The 23130-nt window shown below is 34.2% G+C and overlaps 1 protein-coding gene across 1 annotated transcript in view; it reads left to right on the forward strand.

Moving 5' to 3' along the window:
• The window catches only part of INTS6 (integrator complex subunit 6), an 86692-nt gene that overhangs the window by 1484 nt on the left and 62078 nt on the right, over window positions 1-23130 (forward strand). The window contains exons 2-4 of the mRNA XM_010835733.1: window positions 19-157; window positions 248-501; window positions 19725-19814. Of these exons, the coding sequence (XP_010834035.1) occupies window positions 19-157; window positions 248-501; window positions 19725-19814 (483 nt within the window). The remainder of the gene's footprint in view (window positions 1-18; window positions 158-247; window positions 502-19724; window positions 19815-23130) is intronic.

The raw sequence follows: 23130 nt of genomic DNA on the forward strand, positions 1-23130 counted from the left end.
GCGGGGCCGGTGGGACAGCTCCGGGTGAACTTCGGAAGTGCTGCTCACTTCTGCTTTCCACCAGTACCTCTGCATCCCCGGATTTTTGGGCACGAGGTTGGGGAGTGCATCTCCCCGGAAAGTTATGAAGTATTAAGGCTGGTAGCCACGGAAAGCTGTAGAGCCAGCAGGTTTATTCTCGGCCACCTCTGGAAGAGAGTTTCTTTAACAGAGAGACGGCATTGACACTTTACCCCAAACCGTACAGTAAAGTCGAGCAGCTGCTTGGTGAACGGCAGATTGTTAACGGCCGTCCATGTGTACCTGGCTTTAAAAGATGAAAAAAAGAAATTCTCACATTTTTCTTTTCAGGCCGGATGGAAAGAAAACCATGCAACGTTTATGAATGAACTGAAAAACCTTCAAGCTGAAGGACTTACGACTCTTGGCCAATCCTTAAGGACAGCTTTTGATTTATTAAATTTAAATAGATTAGTAACTGGCATAGACAACTATGGGCAGGTAGGTTGAATATTAAGGTGGAAACACAGTTAATTTTTCTTTTTGTGGACAAGCAGCCCAGTCCAAAAGCTATATACCGTGAAATACAAATATGAAACATTGCAGATTAAAATACAGAAAGCACATAATACAAAAGTGGAATTCTGACCACAATGTATATGGTTTTATAGCCCTCAGGTTTTTTTTTTTGTTTGTTTCTTAAAATGTATTTGGGTTCAGAATTTGAATCTGAATGCCATAAAGTTGACATAAATTTAGTTTTAATCCCTTAAAGTTCACTCAGGAAATAAAAGGAAAACATCCTGTTTCACCACACTGTTTCTCTGATGGCCTACCCACTGGCAACTGCAACCCTTGCAATGACTGACACACACTAGTTAATTAAAATGATCTTAAAATGTTAGAGGAAATTATTCTATTTGTTGCAAAAGGGCTTAGTTTAACCGTGTTGTATAACAATTCTGAAAGGTGAAAAGATTTTCAATGTACTGGCTGAGTACATTAAGATTTCTCAGTTTTTGAAGTGTGTCCGTTAAGCCACTGCAGGAAGAATTCTGAAATCATTCTTGAGTTAAATGGCAGGTCCAGAATTTTGTTTTTAAACTCCCAACCCTTGGAAGAGAGGCTGTTGGAAAATTTGAAAGAGCCCTTCCTTTCTCCCTGAATTCCCCCAGTTCCTCTAATACTCTTGCTCTTAGCTGTTTGAAGATGAGACAAGATACTTAAATCACATGATGGTCACTATGGGATAATGCAAGGTGGTCCATGATGACACTTTTTTGGGTAACTGGCCCAGGAAGTAAAGGATGACAGGTTCTGTGTTGTGCAGAGCACTATTACCACAGTGACACATTTTGGTATACATTTTATTCTTTTCACAAATTCCATCAGCCACACTTTTCCTTAGTTTCACAAGTTTCAGGGAAATTCTTCCCACAACTACAGCTTTTAGTTTTTTTTTCTCTATAGAAGCAGAATTGTTCTTTTGTTTTAGAAATGTTTACCCTTTAGTTCTTAGGGATGACTATTCATTGCCTGAACATCTTTGGAAATGGTTGAACGTAGTCCTATTGCATTTAAAGTATACATTTCAACTTGGAGCCAGTTTGTTTCTGTTTTTATGGAATTGTACTTCCATTGTTTAATTAGTAAATGTGTATTTTCTTATACAGTAATGTTTCCCCTTTCTATGCTGCTTTATGTTTCAACTGTTAGTAATTTAGGCAGATTTGCCATGAACTTTTCAGTTTGTTTCTTTGTTTCCCTTTCAGATTCCTTTGTTATCTGTAGTACTATGCAGTCTTAGTGCTTAAGGTCTCCATCTAAATTTTGAGTTCAAAGTCAAATAAGAAACCTGCCCTTACTCGGTTATCCTTATTTCCTTATTATTAGATATACTTGTTACTTGGTTGTTAAGTTGTCAGTGTATAGCAGGAGTATTAATTTTCTGTATCACATTTCATAAGTGGGAAAGACTTTTAGACATATTTACTTCCTACCTCCTATTAAAAATATTTTTTAGGTGTTTCCTTGGAAAAAACTGTCATGGAGAGGCTGAGGACATTTGTAACTTAAACCTATATTTTCTTTTTCACAATTGTCGCCTTCCACCAGGGAGCACTTACGTTCTTGTCTGTAAAGTTCACGCAAGTTTGAGGTTGAATGTGGTCCTGCTGTGCTCTTACCACTTGCACCAAGAGAAGAGCCTGGAGATGAGGATGTTTTTGAATGTCAGGATTTATTGATTCAACAAGGGGTAGAGATTATGCCTTTTAGTTATTTTGATGAATAAGTGAAGAGGCAAGGAGTAATATCCTGAGTCGGCACATAAAAATGATACTAGCATTAAAGTAACTTACGAAGCCATAATTTTCCAAATGAAAATGATGATTGAGTAGTCTTTTAATTAGAAGAAAATGTCTTTTCAGAAGCTATTTTTCATCATGAGGTTTTTTTCTTGCTGATTTAAATATATATTTTCTTGTTAAAAAAGACAAATGATCGAGAATTTTGAGTGTCTCATATATTTAATAGTGAATAGTTCATGTTTTCTTTGTGAGATTGTCTGCCTATTTTTTGTGGAATACCTGTTTTCTGTAACCTCAGTGTTTCTACATTAAGTACTTTCCCTCTCATACTCTGTCCTAGGATCTGTGGAGCCCGTAGTACTAAATACTATTGTATAATCTCAGTAGTTGAAGGAAATGAGAAAAGGTGAGCTAGATGAAAGGGCATATTGAGTTTATAAAGCATCTGAAAACTTTATATAAGCTTCTGAAAAAGTTTTCCTAAAACACTTAAATGGGGTTTATATATATCTGCATATTTATACAGATACCTCCACACGTTCCTCCCACCCACATACGTGCACATACAGGTTTCCAGAGTCAATTCCAAGAGTTTTTAATATCTATTTGTTGCATTAACATACTTAAAAATAAAACATGTTGAGCTATTAGTATAGTAAGAACTTGCAGGGCTTCAGCAAGGTTAAAGTGGCTGGGAAAAAAATGGATATTCGTGAATGTTTTCTCAAGCACGTTGGCTGTCTCACTAATAAATTCCTTGCATGTTGAAGTCCTTATAAATCTGACAATTAGTACCATTTGCTGATATTTCTATACTCATGGGATGATGTGTAGTCAGTCTTCCTTATAAATTTTAGTAATAACTAAATTAGTTATTTAGCAATTAGTCAATTGCTATCATTGCAGGTAAATGTGATAAATTTTTTTTTTTAACATGTGTTCACTAGGGTTTCAAATAATGCTGAATTTTTAAGAGGCACTGAAAATTTGATCTGGCCTTAATATCTGTTGGACATGTATATTTGATTAAAATTTCATATGTAGATTGGTTTATTTTTCATACTTTAGCAAGTTGTTCTATTATTTTCAACATTGTTAAAGTTAGGTTCCAGTTAGGTTTAGCTTCTAAATATTACTCTGACCTGCAGTTCATCATTTTTGTCACTGGACTGATTCCACACTCCTGCTACTCAATACACTAGTACTGATTCTGTTGTTCCAGGACTTAGAATGGTACCTTCTACTCTATACCTTTGGTGAAGACAACCCTTGAATAATAACATAAAAGGAGATAAAATATGTGTTTAATTTTTTGAGGGATTTCTATTCCAAGTGTTTACCTCATTGAAAAATGGTGGCTTTTAGACAAGATCAAATTGAGTGAATCTCAGGGAGAATAATGCCAGCCAATTTTATTCTTCAGCATAAAGAGCTATTTGTGAATGAAGCAGATAATTCAGGTAGATTTCTAGTAATACTGCTTTTTTCTCTTCACCACAGCGGTACCCATTTAGTTCTCGGGTAGTATGTAATAAAGGTTTCTCTTTTAACACTGGTAGGTGAAGTAATGAAAACTTGATTCCCAGTTGGGTTTTTGGTTTCCATTAGTCTACCGAGAAATGTATAAACAGTAGTTTGGTATTTATTGACCTATAGATATCTTTTCAAAAGAAAGTAGATTATTATCCTTGAACATTCTGTGAAGTCCCTGAACCTTTTTTTCCTACTTTTTAAATTTAAACATGTAATAGCAAATATACCATCCTAACTATTTTTAAATGAACAGTTCAGTAGTGTTCATAGTGTTCAGGTTATTGTGAAGCCAGTTTCTAGAACATTTTCATCTTTCAAAACTTAAACTCCTTTCAAAACAATAACTCCTTATTTCCCCCTAGCCCCAACCACTGGCAGTCAAAGAACAGCACCATTCTACTTTCTGTTTCTATAAATTTGACTGCTCTAGAGATACCTGCTGTAAATGGAATCATAGAGTATTCCATGTTGTAGCATGGATCAGGGTATCATTTCTTTTTATGACTAAATAATATTCCATTGTATGTGTATACCACATTTAAGTTTTCTCTGTGCATACCACATTTTGCCTGTGCATTAGTGATGAACACTTGGGCTGCTTCCACCTTTTGGCCATTGTGAGTAATGCTGCTGTGAACATGGTGTGCAAGTGTCTCCTGAGATCCTGCTTTCAGTTCTTTACACCCTGAAGTAGAATTGCTAGATTGTTTGATAATTCTGTGTTTTAAAAATTTAAGAAAAGGCCATATTGTTCTACATAAAGGTTACACTGTTTACTGTTCCCACCAGTAGTGCACAAGGATTTCAATTTCTCCACATGCTTGATAACACTATTTTCCTTTTTTCTAATATTAGCCCTTTTAATGGGTTTGAGATGTTATCTTATTGGTTTATTTGCATTTACCTAATTATTTAATATTATTTATATTGTACATCTCTTCATATGCTGGGTGGACATTTGTATATTGGTTTTGGAGAAATGTCTGTTCAAGTCCTTTGCTTATTTTTTAATTGTTACTTTCTTCTGTTGTTGATTTGTGGGAGTTCTTTAAATATTCTAGATAGTACCCTCTTATCAGATGTGCGATTTGCAGATATTTTCTCCCCTTCCATGAGTTGCCTTTTTGTTCTGTTGATTGTCCTTTTTACAGACGTTTATTTTTGATGTATTCCTCTTTATCTTTTACTGCCTTTGCTTTTGGTGTCATATCCAAGAAATCATTGCCAAATCCAATGTATTCACGCTTTCCCCCTGTATTTTCTTTTAGGAGGTTTACTTTTACATCTTAACATTTATGTCTTTAATCCATTTGGAATTAATTTTGGTGTATGATACGGGGAGTAAGGGTCCAGCTTCATTCATTTGCATGTGGACATCCAGTATTTCCAACACCATTTGTTGAAGAGACTGTCCTCCGCTTTGAAGGGTCTTGGAAAGTCACTGAAATTATTTTCAATAATTACTGATGGGATAGGGCCCTCTATAATCAAACTGGTTTAAATGTTTTTTTTCTCCATCTGTAATTGTGTAAAGGAAGAGCAGTGGCTAGGAATGTGAAAATGGAATTTAAAATCTGACCTTGACATTGAATTACTCTGTCATACTGGACAGTCACTTTACTACCCTGTGCCTCTGCTTCTTCGTTTCCCAAATTGCCAGTAATGAAGCTATTTATACCCTTATAGAGTCAATGAGAGGTTGAAATGGGAAGATATGGTAAAATGTACCTCAAAAGTTATGAAGTGCTCAGTAGATACAAGACATACTTTTCTCCCCTGAATAAATTATTTACCTCTAGTTTTCTATTATTTTTCCCTGTTGAATTGGAAAGTACAGTGATAAAAATCTAGTGATACTTAAAGCTGATATTTATTACATGCTTTGAAATCTGTAACATATTAAATATATTTATTTTGGGGGGGAGTGAGCTTTGTATTGCTTCCTAAGGGAAGCAGTGTGAAAAGTAAATATAATGTGATCAAAGTTGTCTTAATGATAGTTGATAAGCATGGGATAAAGGATGGGATTTTTTAAGTGTTAAATGAAAACTGGATGAATATAGTTCAGTAGATAAGTCAGAAAGTCATTCTTTTATAGGAATGTAAATTAGAAAAGGAACCCTCAGAAGACAAAAGCACATGTTTTAGGATTCTTTCAAATAGGGAGCTCCCCCTAGTGCGTTTAAGATGATACTTACACATATTTGATTTGCAAGGAACTTTTGAGGAGTGCATCTATTGGGTAAATCAGGGGATATTTTAATAAGGTTTGACTGAGCTCAAAGTAGTGTAACATAGCTATGATTTGTTTCCTGTTGAGCAGTAATTTTGAAGGTGGTAATTTATGACAGATTTCAAGACCCAGGTTTTATTTTCTTTGAAACTCGCTGTAATTTGTCTTCATCATTTTACACGCTAAATCTATTTTCTAAAAGAGAAAAAACCCACCTTGGTATGATGGTTTTAAAAGAAAATGAAAAAGACTATCCTAAAGACATTGCATTCTTTAATTTATTTTTTTTAAATTTTATTTTATTTTTAAACTTTACAATATTGTATTGGTTTTGCCAAATATCGAAATGAATCTGCCACAGGTATACATGTGTTCCCCATCCTGAACAGACATTGCATTCTTGATTAGAAATTATTGAAAATAAAAGTACAAAAGGTGAAAGTAATATGTTCCATTTCTTCAAAGAGAATATTTTCCCTTTATGCAATAGAATGTCAATAATTTAGTATTAAGCTATGTATGAAAAATTATATACATTAAATTATGTTTGAAAATTAAAAGACCAGGAACAAATATTGAAAGAATATCACTTATTCGCTTATTTTCAATTGATTTAAGGTCATTTATGGTCAGAATTAACTAAAAGTATTGTTTAGCCATGTTTGTGTTACAGATTTCTGTAAGGAGATTATAATATTTTATGTTAATTTTCTTAAATATTTATTTTTAGTCGTCATACTCCACTCAAATTTATACTTTTATGAATTGCTTTGGTGGATATTTTTCCTTTGGTGGATCAACGCTAACGTATTATCAGTGCTGTTTTTTTTTCCATTTTATTTTTTAATTTTCTCTTTTCAGCCATGTGGCTTGCAGGATCTTAGTTCCCTGGCTGTTAAAGCGTCGGGTTTTAACCATTGGACTGGCATGGAATTCCCTGTTTTCTTTCATTTTAAAGAAGTAATTTCTTTACACAAACTTAATTTTTGTTTAGCCTTATTATTAATCTGCTTAATTTAAGCATGGTCCCAGACCATAGAATACTGAGTTTTTTGGATTTTGTCTTTATTCCCTGATCCCTCTTCTTTCCTCCATCTTTTTTTGTTGAGATACGCCTTAAATATATATAGTATGTGTGAAGCTTAGTGAATTTTTATATACACTCTTGGAAAAACAAATTGAACTTTTTGCATCTATTGACAGAACTTTTCATTAGACTTCCTGTAAGATTTATTATAGTTACTGTATTTTGGGGCTTTAGAATTGAAAGTGATGTTAGACTTCATCTTCCTTATTTTATAAGTGTAGAAGGTAAGACCCAGTAAAGTTAAATGCTTAATTTTGTCACATTATGAAATATTTCACATTATGAAAAAGAGAGCAATTGGTTATGAAACAGTCATGCAAAATTTATTAGTAATTTGTATTTTATTTAAAAGCAAATTTTATTTAAAGGTCTAACTTGTAGATGAGAATCCATTTAGGTGGTAGGGGTTATATCTGGAGCTCTCTAGTGGAATATGCCTTCTTTCAATTCCTCTGAAAAGCAGGCATTTTGTCATTGTGTTGCATTTAGCTTTTCTTGTAACACCCTGTAAAAATACTGTTTGTTATATTCAGTTGGATTTCCTTGCGAGTCCCTTGTCCCTCCCCACTCCCTGAAAAATAATATGAATGTAGGGGATAGTTGACAGGATTTTGTATATGTGTGTATGTATGTGTGTGCGTGTACGTATGTGTATATATATATATGTATATTTGATGGTACTTTTTGATTTTGTACTCCTAGTTTACTAAGTTTCTGATGTAGTTAATACAGTACTATTACCCTAGTCAGTCAATCAGTTGATTTCTCCATTGTCATATGCCGGCCAGTATTACTATTGGAATTATAAGTTTTTACCTGGACAGTTTGTAATTTGTTAACTACCAGTTAGTTTCCTTTGATATAAGATACTTCTGAAAGTCTCTAGGCATTGTTTTTAAAATTCAGAAAAATCTCTTCGGCTCTTCACCCAAGTCGTGTAATCTCTGAACCTCAGTTTCCCCATTAGGAAAATAAGAATGGAAGAATCTTATCTTGTAGGATTGTGGTGAAGATTGATAAACACTGTAATCTGTTAGTGTAATAACACCTATTACCATTTCTGTGAATTTCCTTTTATTTGAATTAAAAAAAAACAGGAATTGTAGGTACATGGAGTATTTCATCCAGATTTTTAAGAATAAGAAATGTGATAGGGAAAGAACGAACTGCTTCGTTAGAACTGGCTGTGCCAGGCTCTGCTGCTACTAGCTGAGGTTGTATTGACTGACAAGTCCCTTAAGTTTGCCTCACTTTTGTCACCCACAAAATGGTGATAATATCAATTGAAAATGTTTTTAAGGATTGAAAAGAACATTTGTTAATCATCTAGCAAAGTGCCTGCTTAGAAAAACTTTTCTAATCTGCAGCCTTTGAGAAAAAACAGTAAATGTTTTTGTATAACCCGACATGCATACATCACAAGAAGCTCAAATCAGTTGTCTGTTTCAAGTGAAATTCCTTGCCACTGGGGACATAGTGGGTTTTGGTGTTGAATTGAAGCTTTCTAGATTTCTCCAAAATACTTTTCCCTGAGTGTTACGAAAGTCTTCCCCCTTCCCTAGACTTCTAACTTGTTCAGAAATGTTTTGATAACAATGAGTACTTCAAACAAATATGTTCTTGGTTTTCAAAACAAGAAAAGTTTGAGCTTCTTTGAGGAACTTTCCATCTTAGACCATTTTTCGGGCTTTGTAGCAGTGTATTTTCGGAGAGGCGATGGCACCCCACTCCAGTACTCTTGCCTGGAAGATCCCATGGACGGAGGAGCCTCGTAGGCTGCAGTCCATGGGGTCACGAAGAGTCAGACATGACTGAGCGACTTCACTTTCACTTTTCACTTTCATGTATTGGAGAAGGAAATGGCAACCCACTCCAGTGTTCTTGCCTGGAGAATCCCAGGGACGGGGGAGCCTGGTGGGCTGCCGTCTATGGGGTCACACAGAGTTGGACACGACTGAAACGACTTAGCAGCAGCAGCAGCAGCAGTGTATTTTAGAATTCAGGTTAGGATGAGATGAAAGATGTTCTTGTGCAGAAGAAAAGTCAAATGGAAAATGTATGATCCCTTTTATTGTTTGTAATTAGGTTTATTTGGGATGAGCCTGGTAAGGATTATTTTATGTGATGATGTTTCTGTTGGGGCCTGTATAATTTGAAATTTGGTGTATTGAGAGATAATTGCACCTAAAAAGTATTTTGTTTATTTATTTTTTTTAATTGAATGATAATTGCTTTATAGAATTTTGTTTTCTGTCAAACCTCAACATGAATTAGCCATAGGTATATTATATCCATTAGGTATATATATTCATGATTCATATATATCCCCTCTCTTTTGAACCTCCCTCCCATCTCTCCCCATCCCACCCTCTAGTTGCTGTGTGTGTCAGGAAACTCAAACAGGGGCTCTGTATCAACCTAAAAAGTATTATAACTTAAAAATCTTACAATAGAATTAGTTGTAATCAGAGGACAAATTTACATTAGCTTGAGTGAGTGAAATTTGCTCAGTCATGTCCGACTTTTTGCGACCCTGTGGACTGTCAATTCTCTAGGACAGAATACTGGAGTGGGTAGCCTTTCCCAGCCTAGTGGTGACTTAATCAAAACTTATTCTAGGTCCTACGTACTTTTTTTTTTTTTTTTTAATCTTTTCTTGAAATGACATTTTAACATTTTCCATCCATTAGTTTTGCTCAGATAAGCTGAAGAACATGTGAAGGTCCTTGGAAGGATTATATGTTCTTAAAAACTTTGTTCTAGAAAACAAAACATTTCTGAGTATGTGAGAAAAAGTAATGTAGCCTTAGCTATTAGGTAATGTAATTTGACTAGTCATTGACAGGTTTTGTGCTGGTATCAGTGTTGAAGGAAAACTCTCCCTTTGTCTTAAAGCTGGTGAAGCTAGTTAGGAATCAGGAAACATCAACGAAGTCTTCTGGTTATTCTGAAGTTTATAAACACTAGAAGCATCCACACAACTCTTCTGAGAGGATTAAAAACAATTGATTATTTTTAATCATAGAAATTGAAGATGATAAATAACCTTTGTGGAAGGTTAGACTATGAACCACAGTGGTGATTGATACAAAGGCTGGGTCCATAAGATAATGACAGATTTTAGTACTTTCGGATTATTAGGAATAGGCAAAGTGATGTTTTTGTGACTTCTGATGTAATGCCTGAGTTTTGATGGTTTCTGATCATTTATGTACTTTGGAAGACATTAATGTAAAATTTTGGATTTTTATTGTACATTTTTGTCAATCTCATTTTTCAAACCAGTAAGTTAGAAGGAAAACCTAAGTAATTGCATCCAGAACATTGGGCCTAAGTCAGGTAGTAGAAAGAGAAAAGGATCTTTACATCTAAATTTTGTTAATCCAGAATGGATAATGTCTAATCCCAAACAAGATTATATTGAATGTAAATCCTTATATAGAAAAGTTGTCTTATGTTTTTAGAGCTTCCATTTCAGTGTGCTATATAGTATCAAGCAAAAACATGTAGCAGTCTGTGTAGGCACCAACCCATGCATATGTGACCTCTGCTTTTTCATGAGGTTCATTTCTAATGTAAAACCTTGGTGGATTCATATGTATAGTTAGGAAGTCTTGTAAAAATTTTTTTTTTAACAATAGATCCATATATTATGTGGTTAGTTTTTTGTTTCCCAAGTATGTCATCTATTTTGAAAAATTTAAATCTATAAACACTTGTGGGGAGGTGTTTAGTACAAGCATATATAAATGTTTGGATCAGAATCTAGCCAGAGTGCATTTCTAGAAATTCTTTTACTCAAGTTCATATACCTAAATGATGAATTTGGAGAAATTTAAATATTTTCTCCGAAAAATATCTTATTGAAATTGGATTACCACAAATTCTTTCCCAGAAAACAAAAATTCTGTACTTTTTATTTTTTTCCAGAGTAGGGCCTCTTAAAACTAATCTTGCATTTTGGTTTATCCAGTTAAATTATTTTGAGGTTGACCTTAAGCCATAGCATATGAAAAACAACAGACTGTTAGTTTTTCCAAGTGCTTATCATGAATTATTTTCCTTTATTAAGTTTGCTACTTTGCTGACTTTACTAAGATGTACTGTTTATTAGGCGGTTCTTCATTTTCAGTTGTGGTCTTGAAGATACTTGTATAATAGAATGCTGAGGTTGAAGTCCATCTTTTTTGTAGGACACCTGTTATATTTGATTCTTTTGAGAGTATATTCATAATGTGGATATATAGAAGGAAGTAATGATAATGGTTAAATATATGATTTAATCAGACTTTTACAAATGTGATGTCTGTAGGTTTGGTGGTAATCAACACCCAAGGAGATGATTATTTGTGATAGAATAGGCAGATGTGTATTTTTTTTGGAGGTCAGATTTCCAGCATTATTGCTGTATAAAACTTTCCCCGTCTTTGAAAATGTGTTTTCATTTCATCTTGTTGTTTATTTCTTAACTTTTTCTGTTATGTTTCTAACATTTTTAAATTTTAAATTTTATTTGTATTTTGGCTGCACCACAGTGGCTTGTGGCATCTTAGTTCCTGGACAAGGGATCAAACTAGGCCATCAGTAGTGAGGGTGTGGAGCCCTTACAGGACCACCAGGGAATTCCCTAACCTGTTATTATTACATATTTTACTGAAATTAATACTATGCAATTCATTTACTATTTCAGATATATTGAGTTTATATTACTTCACTTTGATACTTTCCTTTGATACACTAATACTTATCATTTATTGAGTTTCTAACACTTTTTTCCACAAAGTCAAGCTTGTAATTTTTCAGTTCTGATAGTGAATATTTTTTACATTACTAGTATGGTTGACCCTTAAATGACAAAAGTTTGAACTGTGCAGGTTCACTTATCATGTGGAATTTCTTACATACTACAACCATCTGGGGGTTGGTTGAATCTGAGGTTGTGAAATTGCAGATATAAAGGGCTGACTGTAAAGTTATATGTAGATTTTTGACTCTGCAGGGGTCAGCGCCCCTAAACCTTGCATTCAAGGGTCACCTGTATTTAGTTTATTATTTCAATCATCCTAGGATATTGCCCCTCAGTCATTATGCTAAAATTAATATGTAAGATTCCCTCCTGCTTTTGCTGGTCTTATTATTCCATCTCTTTCTAATGCTATTTTTTAAGAATAAGGAATTAGAGGAACTGTTTTAGTATACAATTGTATAATGGAGTTACTTGAAACTAAAAGTGTATTTCTTTTAATGGGGAATTTTAACATGTTTTTGAAGTTTATGCTTTAGCATATTCTAAGTACTAGACTTTTATGCATTAGCAGATTTTTTTTTAAGTTTTATTTTTGAATATTAAGCACATTTTAATTTTGAAGAGTACTTGTTTTGAATATGTAATAAATGTGCATGGTTAAAAAGTTTAAGCATTAGAGAAAGTTATATAGTTGCTCAGCTCAGTTCTTCAGAGGCTACCATGGTAAATCAGTTTATAGTGTGTATCCTTCAGAAATCTCTTCTACATAATCAAAAGTATTAATTTAAAAGCACTAATTTGTACTAATTTCTTAAGATGAATATCTGAATTTTTACATCAAAGACTTACTTATGCCATACCACTTGGGATCTTGACTGTAAAAGTAATAATCTTGCTGAATTCAAAAACAAACATAAAACTTGTATTTCTGGCCTCAGAGTATTGATTTTAATGTAAGCCTGTTGGGCTGTTAGTGGCTTAAATAATTATTATATTTTCTTTGGAATGTGTAATTAAGCAGTTGTGTATTCATCCCTGTAATATAATGAACCTTCTCATTCTTTAATAAACAAAAGCTAACCAGTATTACTGACACTGAGTATTGAATAGAAAATATAATTTGCACATCAAAACTATGATTTCATAGGTCTTATTGCTAGAGTTTGAAGCTAAAAAAAATGATACGGAGTTAAAAATATTAAGTATATAAATATTGTAAATATTGAAAAAATTCTGGTTGTGATTTTCAAGTGTCTGAAGTTTGAGCAATATTGAGCTAAAGAATGTTATTGATTCTGGTTGACTGGTTTTACACAGTATGTATTAAAACCTTTTCTTAATTCTGTATAGTTGTAAAAGTGTTTATTAGTATTATGATTAATAAGACTTTGGATGTGAATTGCATTCTTAGATGCTTTTCTTCTAGAAATAAGTTTAAAATAGAATATTTTTAATATTAATGTTTCTATACTTTTTATGGAATTTGATTTTTGACAATATAAAGGGAAGTGTCAGAAAGTTTCCAAATGAATATGAGGTGGTTGGTTTATCATTTTAGGAGACCATCTATTGTTACTTCTTTATTATCTATGGTATTAGAGGAAAATAGGGTAGATAATGAATGCAGGCTTCATTTCATATTTTTACTATTTATGCAGATTCCACAGAGATGTAAATAAACGGGACTTAAAGCTTCTAGTCTTGAACTTAACTCACAAAATTTTTAGCTGCCATCCTGCTAGGTACTTGTCCAGTATATGCACGAGAACCTTTAGTGATGTAGTAGTTATTTCTTAAAGCTGCCCTTTCCATTTCTTCACATTTTTACTTGTTGTCACTGTAATTTGCTTGAAAAGGAAATTTTAAATAGGAAAAAAGCACAGGCTGTTTCTGAAAGTTTTGGATTTTCTGCTAGGTAATATACTTTTAGCCTAGCCATATAACATTATACATCTAAACATCTTTTTTGTTGATTTCCATTGGCCATAGCTTTCTTGACCCATAGTAAAATAGCTCACTGGTGATAGATGTTGGTAAGCTGAAGGTACTGTCACAGGAGAGAATCAGAGAGCAGATCTCTGGTGCCCATTTTCCCTGTCCTGGGAAAAGTGTAACATAGACAAGCACTTGGCTGTCCTTCTGGGATTGTTTAAAGCACCGATATCATGGTGGAGCATGGTGGCATGGAAGGAAAACTTGAGCCCTCTGGTCTTGCAGCAGAGATAGCCACTAAAAGGTCTACTGAATATTAGAGCTGCTTTCCTTTCACTATCACTTCAAAAGATAATAGCTAAGACAAGCTTAAGGGTACAGTAAAACTCCTGTGGGGCACCCCCCCCAACCCACATTTTAAATTTCTTGGGTAAAACTAAAAATTTTGAATTTGAGAACCTGGTTAGTTTTTATTTGAAGGAAAATTAGGCTTATTTTTACATTTTAAAAACTATTTCTGCTGAATGCCAATAACTTGTTTTAACATTTCCAAAGCAATTTTTGCAAAATTGCAATAGGTTTTAGTTGGATAAATCTATTTTAATTTTATTTTTAAAACTTTCATATTAAGATTTTTATGCCTTACTTTAACATCACAATAATGTTAAATTATTGAGAGAATATATGTAAAGTGAAAGTTTTTGTATTTATCTTTATCAGAACTCTTCTCAGGACTTTTGGCTGATATTAAATTTAAATATTCTAAATGACAAGATTTCCATCAATAAATATCTCTAGAGGTAGATTTATACTTTGCGCATTTTTTTTTTTTTTTGGGTACATGTCTAGATTCTTTATGCCAAGAACCAGGGTTCTGAGAGGAAAACATCTGAGTTTAATTCTGCTAATGGCATAAGTAAACTTTTAGTCCCTCTACTGGCTGCCTTGGTCGTAGCAGACCTTAATTTTTTTTTTTTTTTTCTTTTCAACTCTAAGATAAAGACTAGCCTTATGACTGAGGTGAATTTTGAGGTAAATTCTAATATGAACTGTCTCCAAATTGAGTGACTTCATAGATATCCTTGTTAAGAATAAAAATGTAAAATAGTGACTCAAGTTTTGAGAATTATTAAACTTTGCTGCTGCTGCTGCTAAGTAGCTTCAGTCATGTCCGGCTCCTTGCTACCCCATAGATGGCAGCCCAGCAGGCTCCCCCGTCCCTGGGATTCTCCAGGCAAGAACACTGGAGTGGGTTGCCATTTCCTTCTCCAATGCATGGAAATGAAAAGTGAAAGTGAAGTCCCTCAGTCGTGTCCGACTCTTCGCGACTCCATGGACTGCAGCCTATCAGGCTCCTCTGTCCATGGGATTTTCCAGGCAAGAGTACTGGAGTGGGGTGCCATTGACTTATCTGATTAAACTTTGCAGAGTTTTGTAAAACATGAAAAAAATAATCTTGTGATACTGACAGACAACTAAAAATGTGTTTTAGTTTGCTGGGTAAAAGATAGTAAGAAAGAGAAAGATTCCAGTTGTTTACATGCTTTTGCCAAGAGTAAACATACTAGAAAAGGCAGAGGAGGAACAGCCTAAAACTATATGTAAGAAAACTTTATTGGTACAACATGGTCTGGTCATTTTCTGCAGGATATTTAGAAGTTTATGCTTAGATAAATGTTAATACAATCATTTTTATATGGAGGTTGGGATAATTCTTCCCTGGGGAAATAAAGAAACCTCTCTTTGTGTGTAAATTACGTTCATTAAGTCATTATTCTAATTTTTATCAGAACACTGTTCCTTTTCTTAGTGTGATTCTTGACTAAACTGTCTCACCTGAGAAAGGAAGGGGTCTTAGGCACAGTAGAGTTAAATGAGTAAAGAGGTGAATGAGGATGGCTGTATTTTTCTTTACTTTTTTCTGCCTTTGATCTTTACTTGTATTTTCTAAAATTTAAAAGTCATTAAAAGCTTTTAATATTATTTCATTTTTTAATTTGTATATATATCGTGTCTGAAAGTTGATTGAAGTTACAGAGTTTTCAAAAGTAAGTAATACGTACAACATTTTGTTTTACTGTGTTTTTCTTGGGGGAGTGGTATATTGATTTAATATAAAGAAAAATTGATACGGCATCACAGAACTGCAGGAAATAAGACATCACTGAGCAACAGGAAACCAAATAATGGAATAGTCCTACCGTACATAGTTAATTTTACTGCAGGTAGAGTATATTAAATAAAACCAAACTGATTGTAATCCTGTAATACTGGGGGATTCCCTGGTGACTAATCCTAATACTATAATACTGGGGGCTTCCCTGGACAAAAACTCGCCTGTCAATGCAGGAGACGCAGGTTCTGTCCCTGGGTTGGAAAGATCTGGAGGAGGAAATGACAGTCTGCTCCAGTGTTCTTGCCTGGGAAAGCCTATGGACAGAGGATCCTGGTGGGGTCTACGGGGTCGCAAAAGAATCGGACAGGACTTAGTGACTAAACAACAACTGCAATTGTAATACCATTCTTTGTTGCATGAAATGGCACAATCCAGGTTGGTGTAGAATTGTATTCAAGAGAATTTAGCTGCTGCTGTTAGGACATTGAGATGCTTCAGAAAGACCATGCAATTTAGAGTTAGAATCACTTTCTGGCTTTGCCAAAATCAGTTGTGTGACTTAGGGTTATATTGTTTAATCTCCATGATTAAACGTGTTTACTTCACCAAGTTTTTAGGATCAGATGAGATAAGTATAAGTGCTTATTGGTATTACCAAGTGCCTGGTTATTATAGTAATTTTAGGCATAGAATCTGAAGAGTATTACATGTACAAGGCTGCAGTAAAATATCAGTTAAGAGCTTTGTTGTCAAGAAAAACTAACTTTGATTTTAATGTTTAAATTTGGCTTAAATTTTCATAACTTAAAGACTTCTTGCTAAGTTTTAATACATTTGAACTTGATTTTTAGACATTATGGTTCTTAAATAAGTATGTGTGAGTTTTTGGGTGGATGGCATCATCCATGAAGTTTTTAATAACTGTACATAGTTGTTTAATTATAAATATGACAAATTCTTTGGCTTTTGAAGGATAATTATAAGTGTGCTTAAACAGAAATAAGAGTAGATGGTTTTCAAACTTTTGAACAGAAAATATGACTTTGATTTAGGTTAGAATATAAAGGTGATTCAGAGATACCTATGCAAGTATTTAGCCCATGCCCTGGTGGCATTAATAGATTTGCTGATTTGTTTCTTAAAGGAAGCAAGTCAGTCAAAGTAGTTTTAGCTTAAGGATGAAAGTGAGATACAGACGAGGATGTCTTGATTTTATCTCCTTTTGCCAGATTATATTTGTAGCCAAATATGATATTTGTAGAGACGAGGAGAGGAGAGTTATTGTATGTCCATTGGTACATACTTTTATCATGTATGAGAATAGAGATTATGTATCATGCAGCTAACAGTTCTTGATGTAGAGTAGTCACTCAGTGTTTGAATGGCAAACATGAATGAATGGACAGTGGATGACTGGATGGATGTAAGTAGGAAAGAGGTGGAATATTCTTACTGCCTAGTGTAATAAGTTTGGGAAGCATTCATTTATATTGTGGTAAAGGTGACTTCTATATTTTTTGAAGCTTGTTGAAGTTTGAGTAATTCTGATTGGCTCTGTGAACTTGGACAGGTCTATATGAGGCTATAGTCAGTGACTTAAGTGTCCAGTGCTAAAATATTTTGTGCTCAGTGCTGAGGAAGAATGATGACATGATCCTTGCCTTCCGTGATTCAAACACAAGAAACAATAGCAAACAATACAAGATGGTGTGTTTTTTAAAGGTATAGTAAAACTGTGTTAACAAAATTTACCATCTTAACCATTTTCAAGTGTAGAGTTCAATGGTGTTAAGTATATTCACATTATTGTGTGAGATGCAATATATTTAAAGTGAACATAAGGAACAGATGCTTAGGGAAGTATATTCAAAATGTACTCCATGAAAGCACTCCAGGTCTAGTTTTATTTGGGGAAATGTTATGTTTATATTTTTATTTAAGTTTGAAAACTACCACTATTAAAATTTGGAGAGGGAAAGGGGTGGGGGGGCAGTGCGGTGAATTAGTCAAGGCCAGAGTAATCAGGGAAAGTTTTAAGGCAGGAGAGGAAGGCTTAAACTGGGCCTTAAAAAATGATGAGGAATTAGATGGGTTGTGGGCAGGGAAAAGGAAAAGCATTCTTCATGAGGGAACCAGTCAAAGCTCAGAGGTTGGGAATGAACACTATCTGTTTGTAGATTGAAGAGGAGATCCGTGTTATGAGAATTTATTGTGTATGTTGGGGGTGAATGGTGTGAGAGGCAGCAGAGTAATGTAAAGTTTTCCAAAATGTGTTCCATCTCCCATGATTGTTGTAGAGGAAGAAGGGAGGGGAAATCATATCCTCCTGCAAGGTTCTAAGAACATTTGAATGCAACTGCATTTGAAAGCCTTTAGAGGTTATTCCAACATATTTTAATTTGATCTGACCAGAAGACGTTTTCTCTACTTGGAACCATTGTTTCTTGGACACTAGTTGGAAAAATGTTTATGTCACTTACATATATTTACACTTTCTTGACTTGATCAAGAAGTTTAATATACCAAATACCACTTGCTCCCTCTTTACGATTAGGTTATAATCACAATGACTATATGTGGAAACTGCTTGTAAATTCAGTCAACAAATGAGTATGTGCTGTAATCTGCTAGTAACTGAGAGTTATATAAATGTAAGGGAAATGTTACAGAACTATAAAATATTACATGCCACATCCTTGCTATTCTGTGTGTGGTCGGTGGACATTACTGTTTCCTAGCCTGCTATCTTGTTAGAAATGGGAAACCTTAGTCTTTGTCCCAGATCTACTGAACCAGAGCCTGCATTTTGTTAAGATCTCCAAGTGACTCATATGCATGTTAAAATGTGCATGTGACACATGCTGTTTTATGTTGTATCCAGCAAAACTTCTTTCTGTCCTTTCTTGAACACTGTTAGTAGCAGAGAATTCAATACCTTTGATTTCAAACAGTTACCCTCTCTAACTTCTACGTTTGGTCATGGTTTTGTCTTAAAGAGTTATATAAAATATGCTTCATGAGCCATTTATGTGTAAAAGATAAGCTTATGTTTATCTGAGTCCCTAACAGAATCTGTCACCTAGAATTGATCATAGTGTTGTGACTTGGCCAGGGATTTGAGTGGAAGTTAGTGAAGTTGATTGGCCCTAACTGCAGAGCTTTTAAGAGCCTGTGCCATTGTTTCATTGCCTGTGCTGCTGCTTTTTTTTTTACTCCTCTGGTCAAGCAATTTCTTTCAGTTGCCATCCTTCTTAATTTTGACTTTTCATATTGGACTGTTTTGCTAAACTCAGGGCAAGCCTAATGTTTCTTTGGAATCAGCTCATGGAGCCCTTCCATCTCTGTACTGGATCACTTGGCTAGATACTTTATAGGCATAGATTACTTGGTAAATGTTGAGAAAGTTAAAAATTATTTTAATGTGTAATATCTAAATATTTTAGAATTGAACTGTAGGGTCCCTTTTAAGAAGTTAAATACTTTTAATTACTTAAGTATAGATCTCACTGTGAAAATTAATACAGTACAAAAATGTAGAAAGAAGTGAAAAATCCATTTTTCCCTCAATTCCAACCCTTCAAGTTAACCCCTGTTTAGTTTATGTTTCCTTCTAAACCTTTTTTGAACATTTACAAAAGTATAGTTGTAAATAAAATTTAAAAACAAGAAAAGAGGATTTATATACTGTTCTGAAAATTGACTTTTTACTCAGAAAAATTAAGCTCATTTTTAGATTTTAATATGATCAATATGTTTTTTGACTTTAGGGAAGAAACCCCTTTTTTTTGGAGCCAGCAATAATTATTACAATTACTGATGGGAGCAAGTTGACTACTACCAGTGGAGTCCAGGATGAGGTAAGTTATGTTTATATTTATCAGCATGGATTATGCAAAGGCATTTGAAAAAAATCTTTATTTGTATAGGCATTGTAGGATATTGAAACCTTAAATAGGTTCTCTATTTGATGCAGTCTAGACTCATCTGGCTCCTAGAGCTCATTTACCTTCTCTGTTGTTTGTAGCACTGGCCTCTAATTTTTCTTGAATAGGAATCCCTTCTGTGAAAAATTTTGGAGTTACTACCCATCTCAATTGTATGTGTATTTTTGAGTTTATATGAGGGTCACAGTGTCAGTTACAGTAAATTTAGTAAAATGAGTTCTTATTTTGAGGCTCAAAAAATGGATGCAGCATTTTAATAATGGCTTCTTGTTTCAGTGGATTGTCATGTGCGCTCCACTGTGGAGACTCCTAGAGTAAGCAAAGCCAAGAGGTTGGCTAAGTCTCGGAAAAGTGAAGGTTTTTAGACATTTTAATTCTTAGTCAAATACTATATAAATAAGTGAGAGCTAGCCTCACGTATTCTTTGCTAGCATGCATTGTGCAGAGTTGGGTGTGTGTAGTGTGATAAGTTCAGTGCAAGGGATTCATCTTGACTTTTAAGATGTTTTTACTGTAATATTTGAACTGCTCTTGAATATTGTGTTTGTTTATTAAAATAGGTTGGTATGGAAAGGAGGTGGTTTAGGCTATTCTCTTTTTTGCTTGCAGTTGATTTAGAATCTTAATTTTAATTGTCACTGTATTTACAAAGGGTGTAAGTAGGAAAAGTGTAGTTTTTAAGTTCAGTAATTTGTAGAAATACTTCGATTTGTGTGACATTGTGGAATGCAAATTGGATATACAGTCCTGAAAGTTCAACTACTTTCTAGCAATGAAGTTTGTACCTAGCATCCCTAAATCTCTACTCGTCCATAAATAAATTCTTGCCTTACCTCATAGGGTTGTTGAATGACTGAAATGAAATGATGTGAATGAAAGTACTTGGTAGCCTCTAATGAAAAGAACACTGTATAATTCTACCATGAAGCTTTGGAACTAGTATAGAATCGTTATTTCCTGATCTTGACTTGAGGGGAGGAGAGCCAAATTTATTTTGTTTGAACAGTTGGCGTTGAAGGGGAATTTAGGATATAATTCACAGAAAAACAGTTGAAAAATTGGTAGATTAAAATTTGTAATTAAATAATTTATAGACATAGCTATGAAATGCTCCATAGCTGACATTAATGGATTTTGGGGCTTTCTTAAACTTAGTTGGACTGTATAGCCAATTATATTCTGCCGTTTTTCAGAAACAGACATTGATTGTGTACATTAAGAGTGAACAGGTTGTTTAACTTCAATTTGAAAATTTCAAATTTTTCCCACTTTGCCTTCCTTTTGAAAAATTTGAATGAGTAATCAGGTCAGAAATACTATGATTTTGTTTTGTAGTTACAATTGCTACAAAGGTACTTTTCTTTTTTATTTATATTTTACCTTTATATGAAGTAGTCCTCCATGTGAGATTATTCAGGGTACTCTGTCTTACCACCTTTGTAGAAATTCCCTTTGGGGTTCAGTATATTTTGTTCCCGTATATCTAGATCTGCTTTGTTTGTGATAATTTGTTTTAGCTTTACAAAATATCTTGAAATATGGATATGGATATTGGAATTGCTCACCTTTTGTCCGAGGTCCTTGGGAGAGATACTGGAGAAGTAGAACTATGTGTTTATACTAACCTAAAACTCATTCCTAGTAAGGTTGAGAAGATTTTCCTGTGGGCCAGGATCTTAGCTTTTAGTGCTGTTGTATCTTCTACAATAGTTAGCATAGTACTGAGAACAAGGCTTACACTGAAAAAGTATGGATGTAGATACAGCTATATTGAGTCTGATAGTCAAAATCAAAATTGATCACAACTTCTTATCTGAGATAGACAATCCATTTGTTATGAGGCAAAGATTATTTTGGATATGCTGTTGGAACATAGGTCTGTGAGTTGTTTTGGGTTTCAAGTTTAGGAGTTTCTTTGGTCATTTTCATGTTGGGTTCTTAATATTCCAACAAGACTCACTTTGAGGGCCAGAGAATGTATCCTGTATGTGTTTGTTGTGGAAGGTTAATTTTTTGCTGAGATGTGATATACTTGTCTCTTCTAGTCCAAATAATTAAATAATGTGATTCATTTTGAGGACAATTATCAATTTATAAAAGGCATAAAGACGCTTTTCAGTTTGCTCATTTTTTTGTGAGTGTGTGTGTGTTATATGATCTGTATTGTAATTTTTTTTGCTAGGAAATAACAAGCAGAATATTTCCTTTGCCTCTTTTTCTTCAGTCCTCTTAACCTTTACCTTTGGCAAAACTTGATTCTTTTTAAAGACTTACTGAATGAGTGAGTGTTGATAATTTCCACATTAGATATGTGTGTATAATTCTTGAGTAGCTGTGACTGCTGTTGATGTGGCCTGGTACTATTTGTAGAGTTGTGCATCCCACCCATACAATGCCCTTTGTTCAAAGTTCTGTTACCTCACTTAGTGTATTTGGTCTGTTCTGCTAGTGCTGTTTTCCAGTGATAAGTGTTCCTGCTGCTTTGAATCATCCTTATGGTGTATTACTTTTTATTTTACAAATGAGGAAATTGAGATCTGGGGAGGCAAAGTGATTTGCTCAAGGTTATAACATTTATTATTGCCAAACTCTGGATTAGAATTGATCTAAATTCCAAAGACATCCCAACCCCCTCCAGACCCAGTGCTTTTTCCCTGATGCTATCTGCTGTCTTTCTGTTTATTACTGTATGTTCTTGAAATTTGCATTCTACTTACCTGATTTACTGTTGTCTGCTTCCCCTCTCTGTATATTTGTGACATGGGTATTATGTTCCTGTTCTCTAAGTGTCCCTTGAATGACCATTATGACCAGGGCATTTCTAGGTAGTGAAGATAACAAAGATGAATAGGGTGGGTTTCTGGTTCTTAAGTTCACAGTCCTAAGGGGAGGATTGTCTGTTAAATGGTTTTATGAATGATAGAATAGAGATACATACTAGGTGTATGGAAGCACTAAAGGAGGAGAGGAGGGTTAATATTACCTATCCTGTGCATGTATCAAATCCTGTGTAATGTAAATTTTTAGTCATTTTAATTTTGATTAAATTCAAGGATCTTGTGATTCCTTATAAGATGTGGCTCATAGATTACATCTGTGAAAGTTACAGAGAAACTTGGTACAAAGTTGTTTTGAGCCTAGAAAATAGTTCATGGAAAAACTTGGTGCCATATCGCCTCCTGACCTGGCTAAATTTGTACAGGCCAGAATGATCTAATTACTTATAACT

This window comes from Bison bison, unplaced genomic scaffold (genome assembly GCF_000754665.1).
Source record: "Bison bison bison isolate TAMUID 2011002044 unplaced genomic scaffold, Bison_UMD1.0 scf7180017864048, whole genome shotgun sequence".
Taxonomy (NCBI): Eukaryota; Metazoa; Chordata; class Mammalia; order Artiodactyla; family Bovidae; genus Bison; species Bison bison.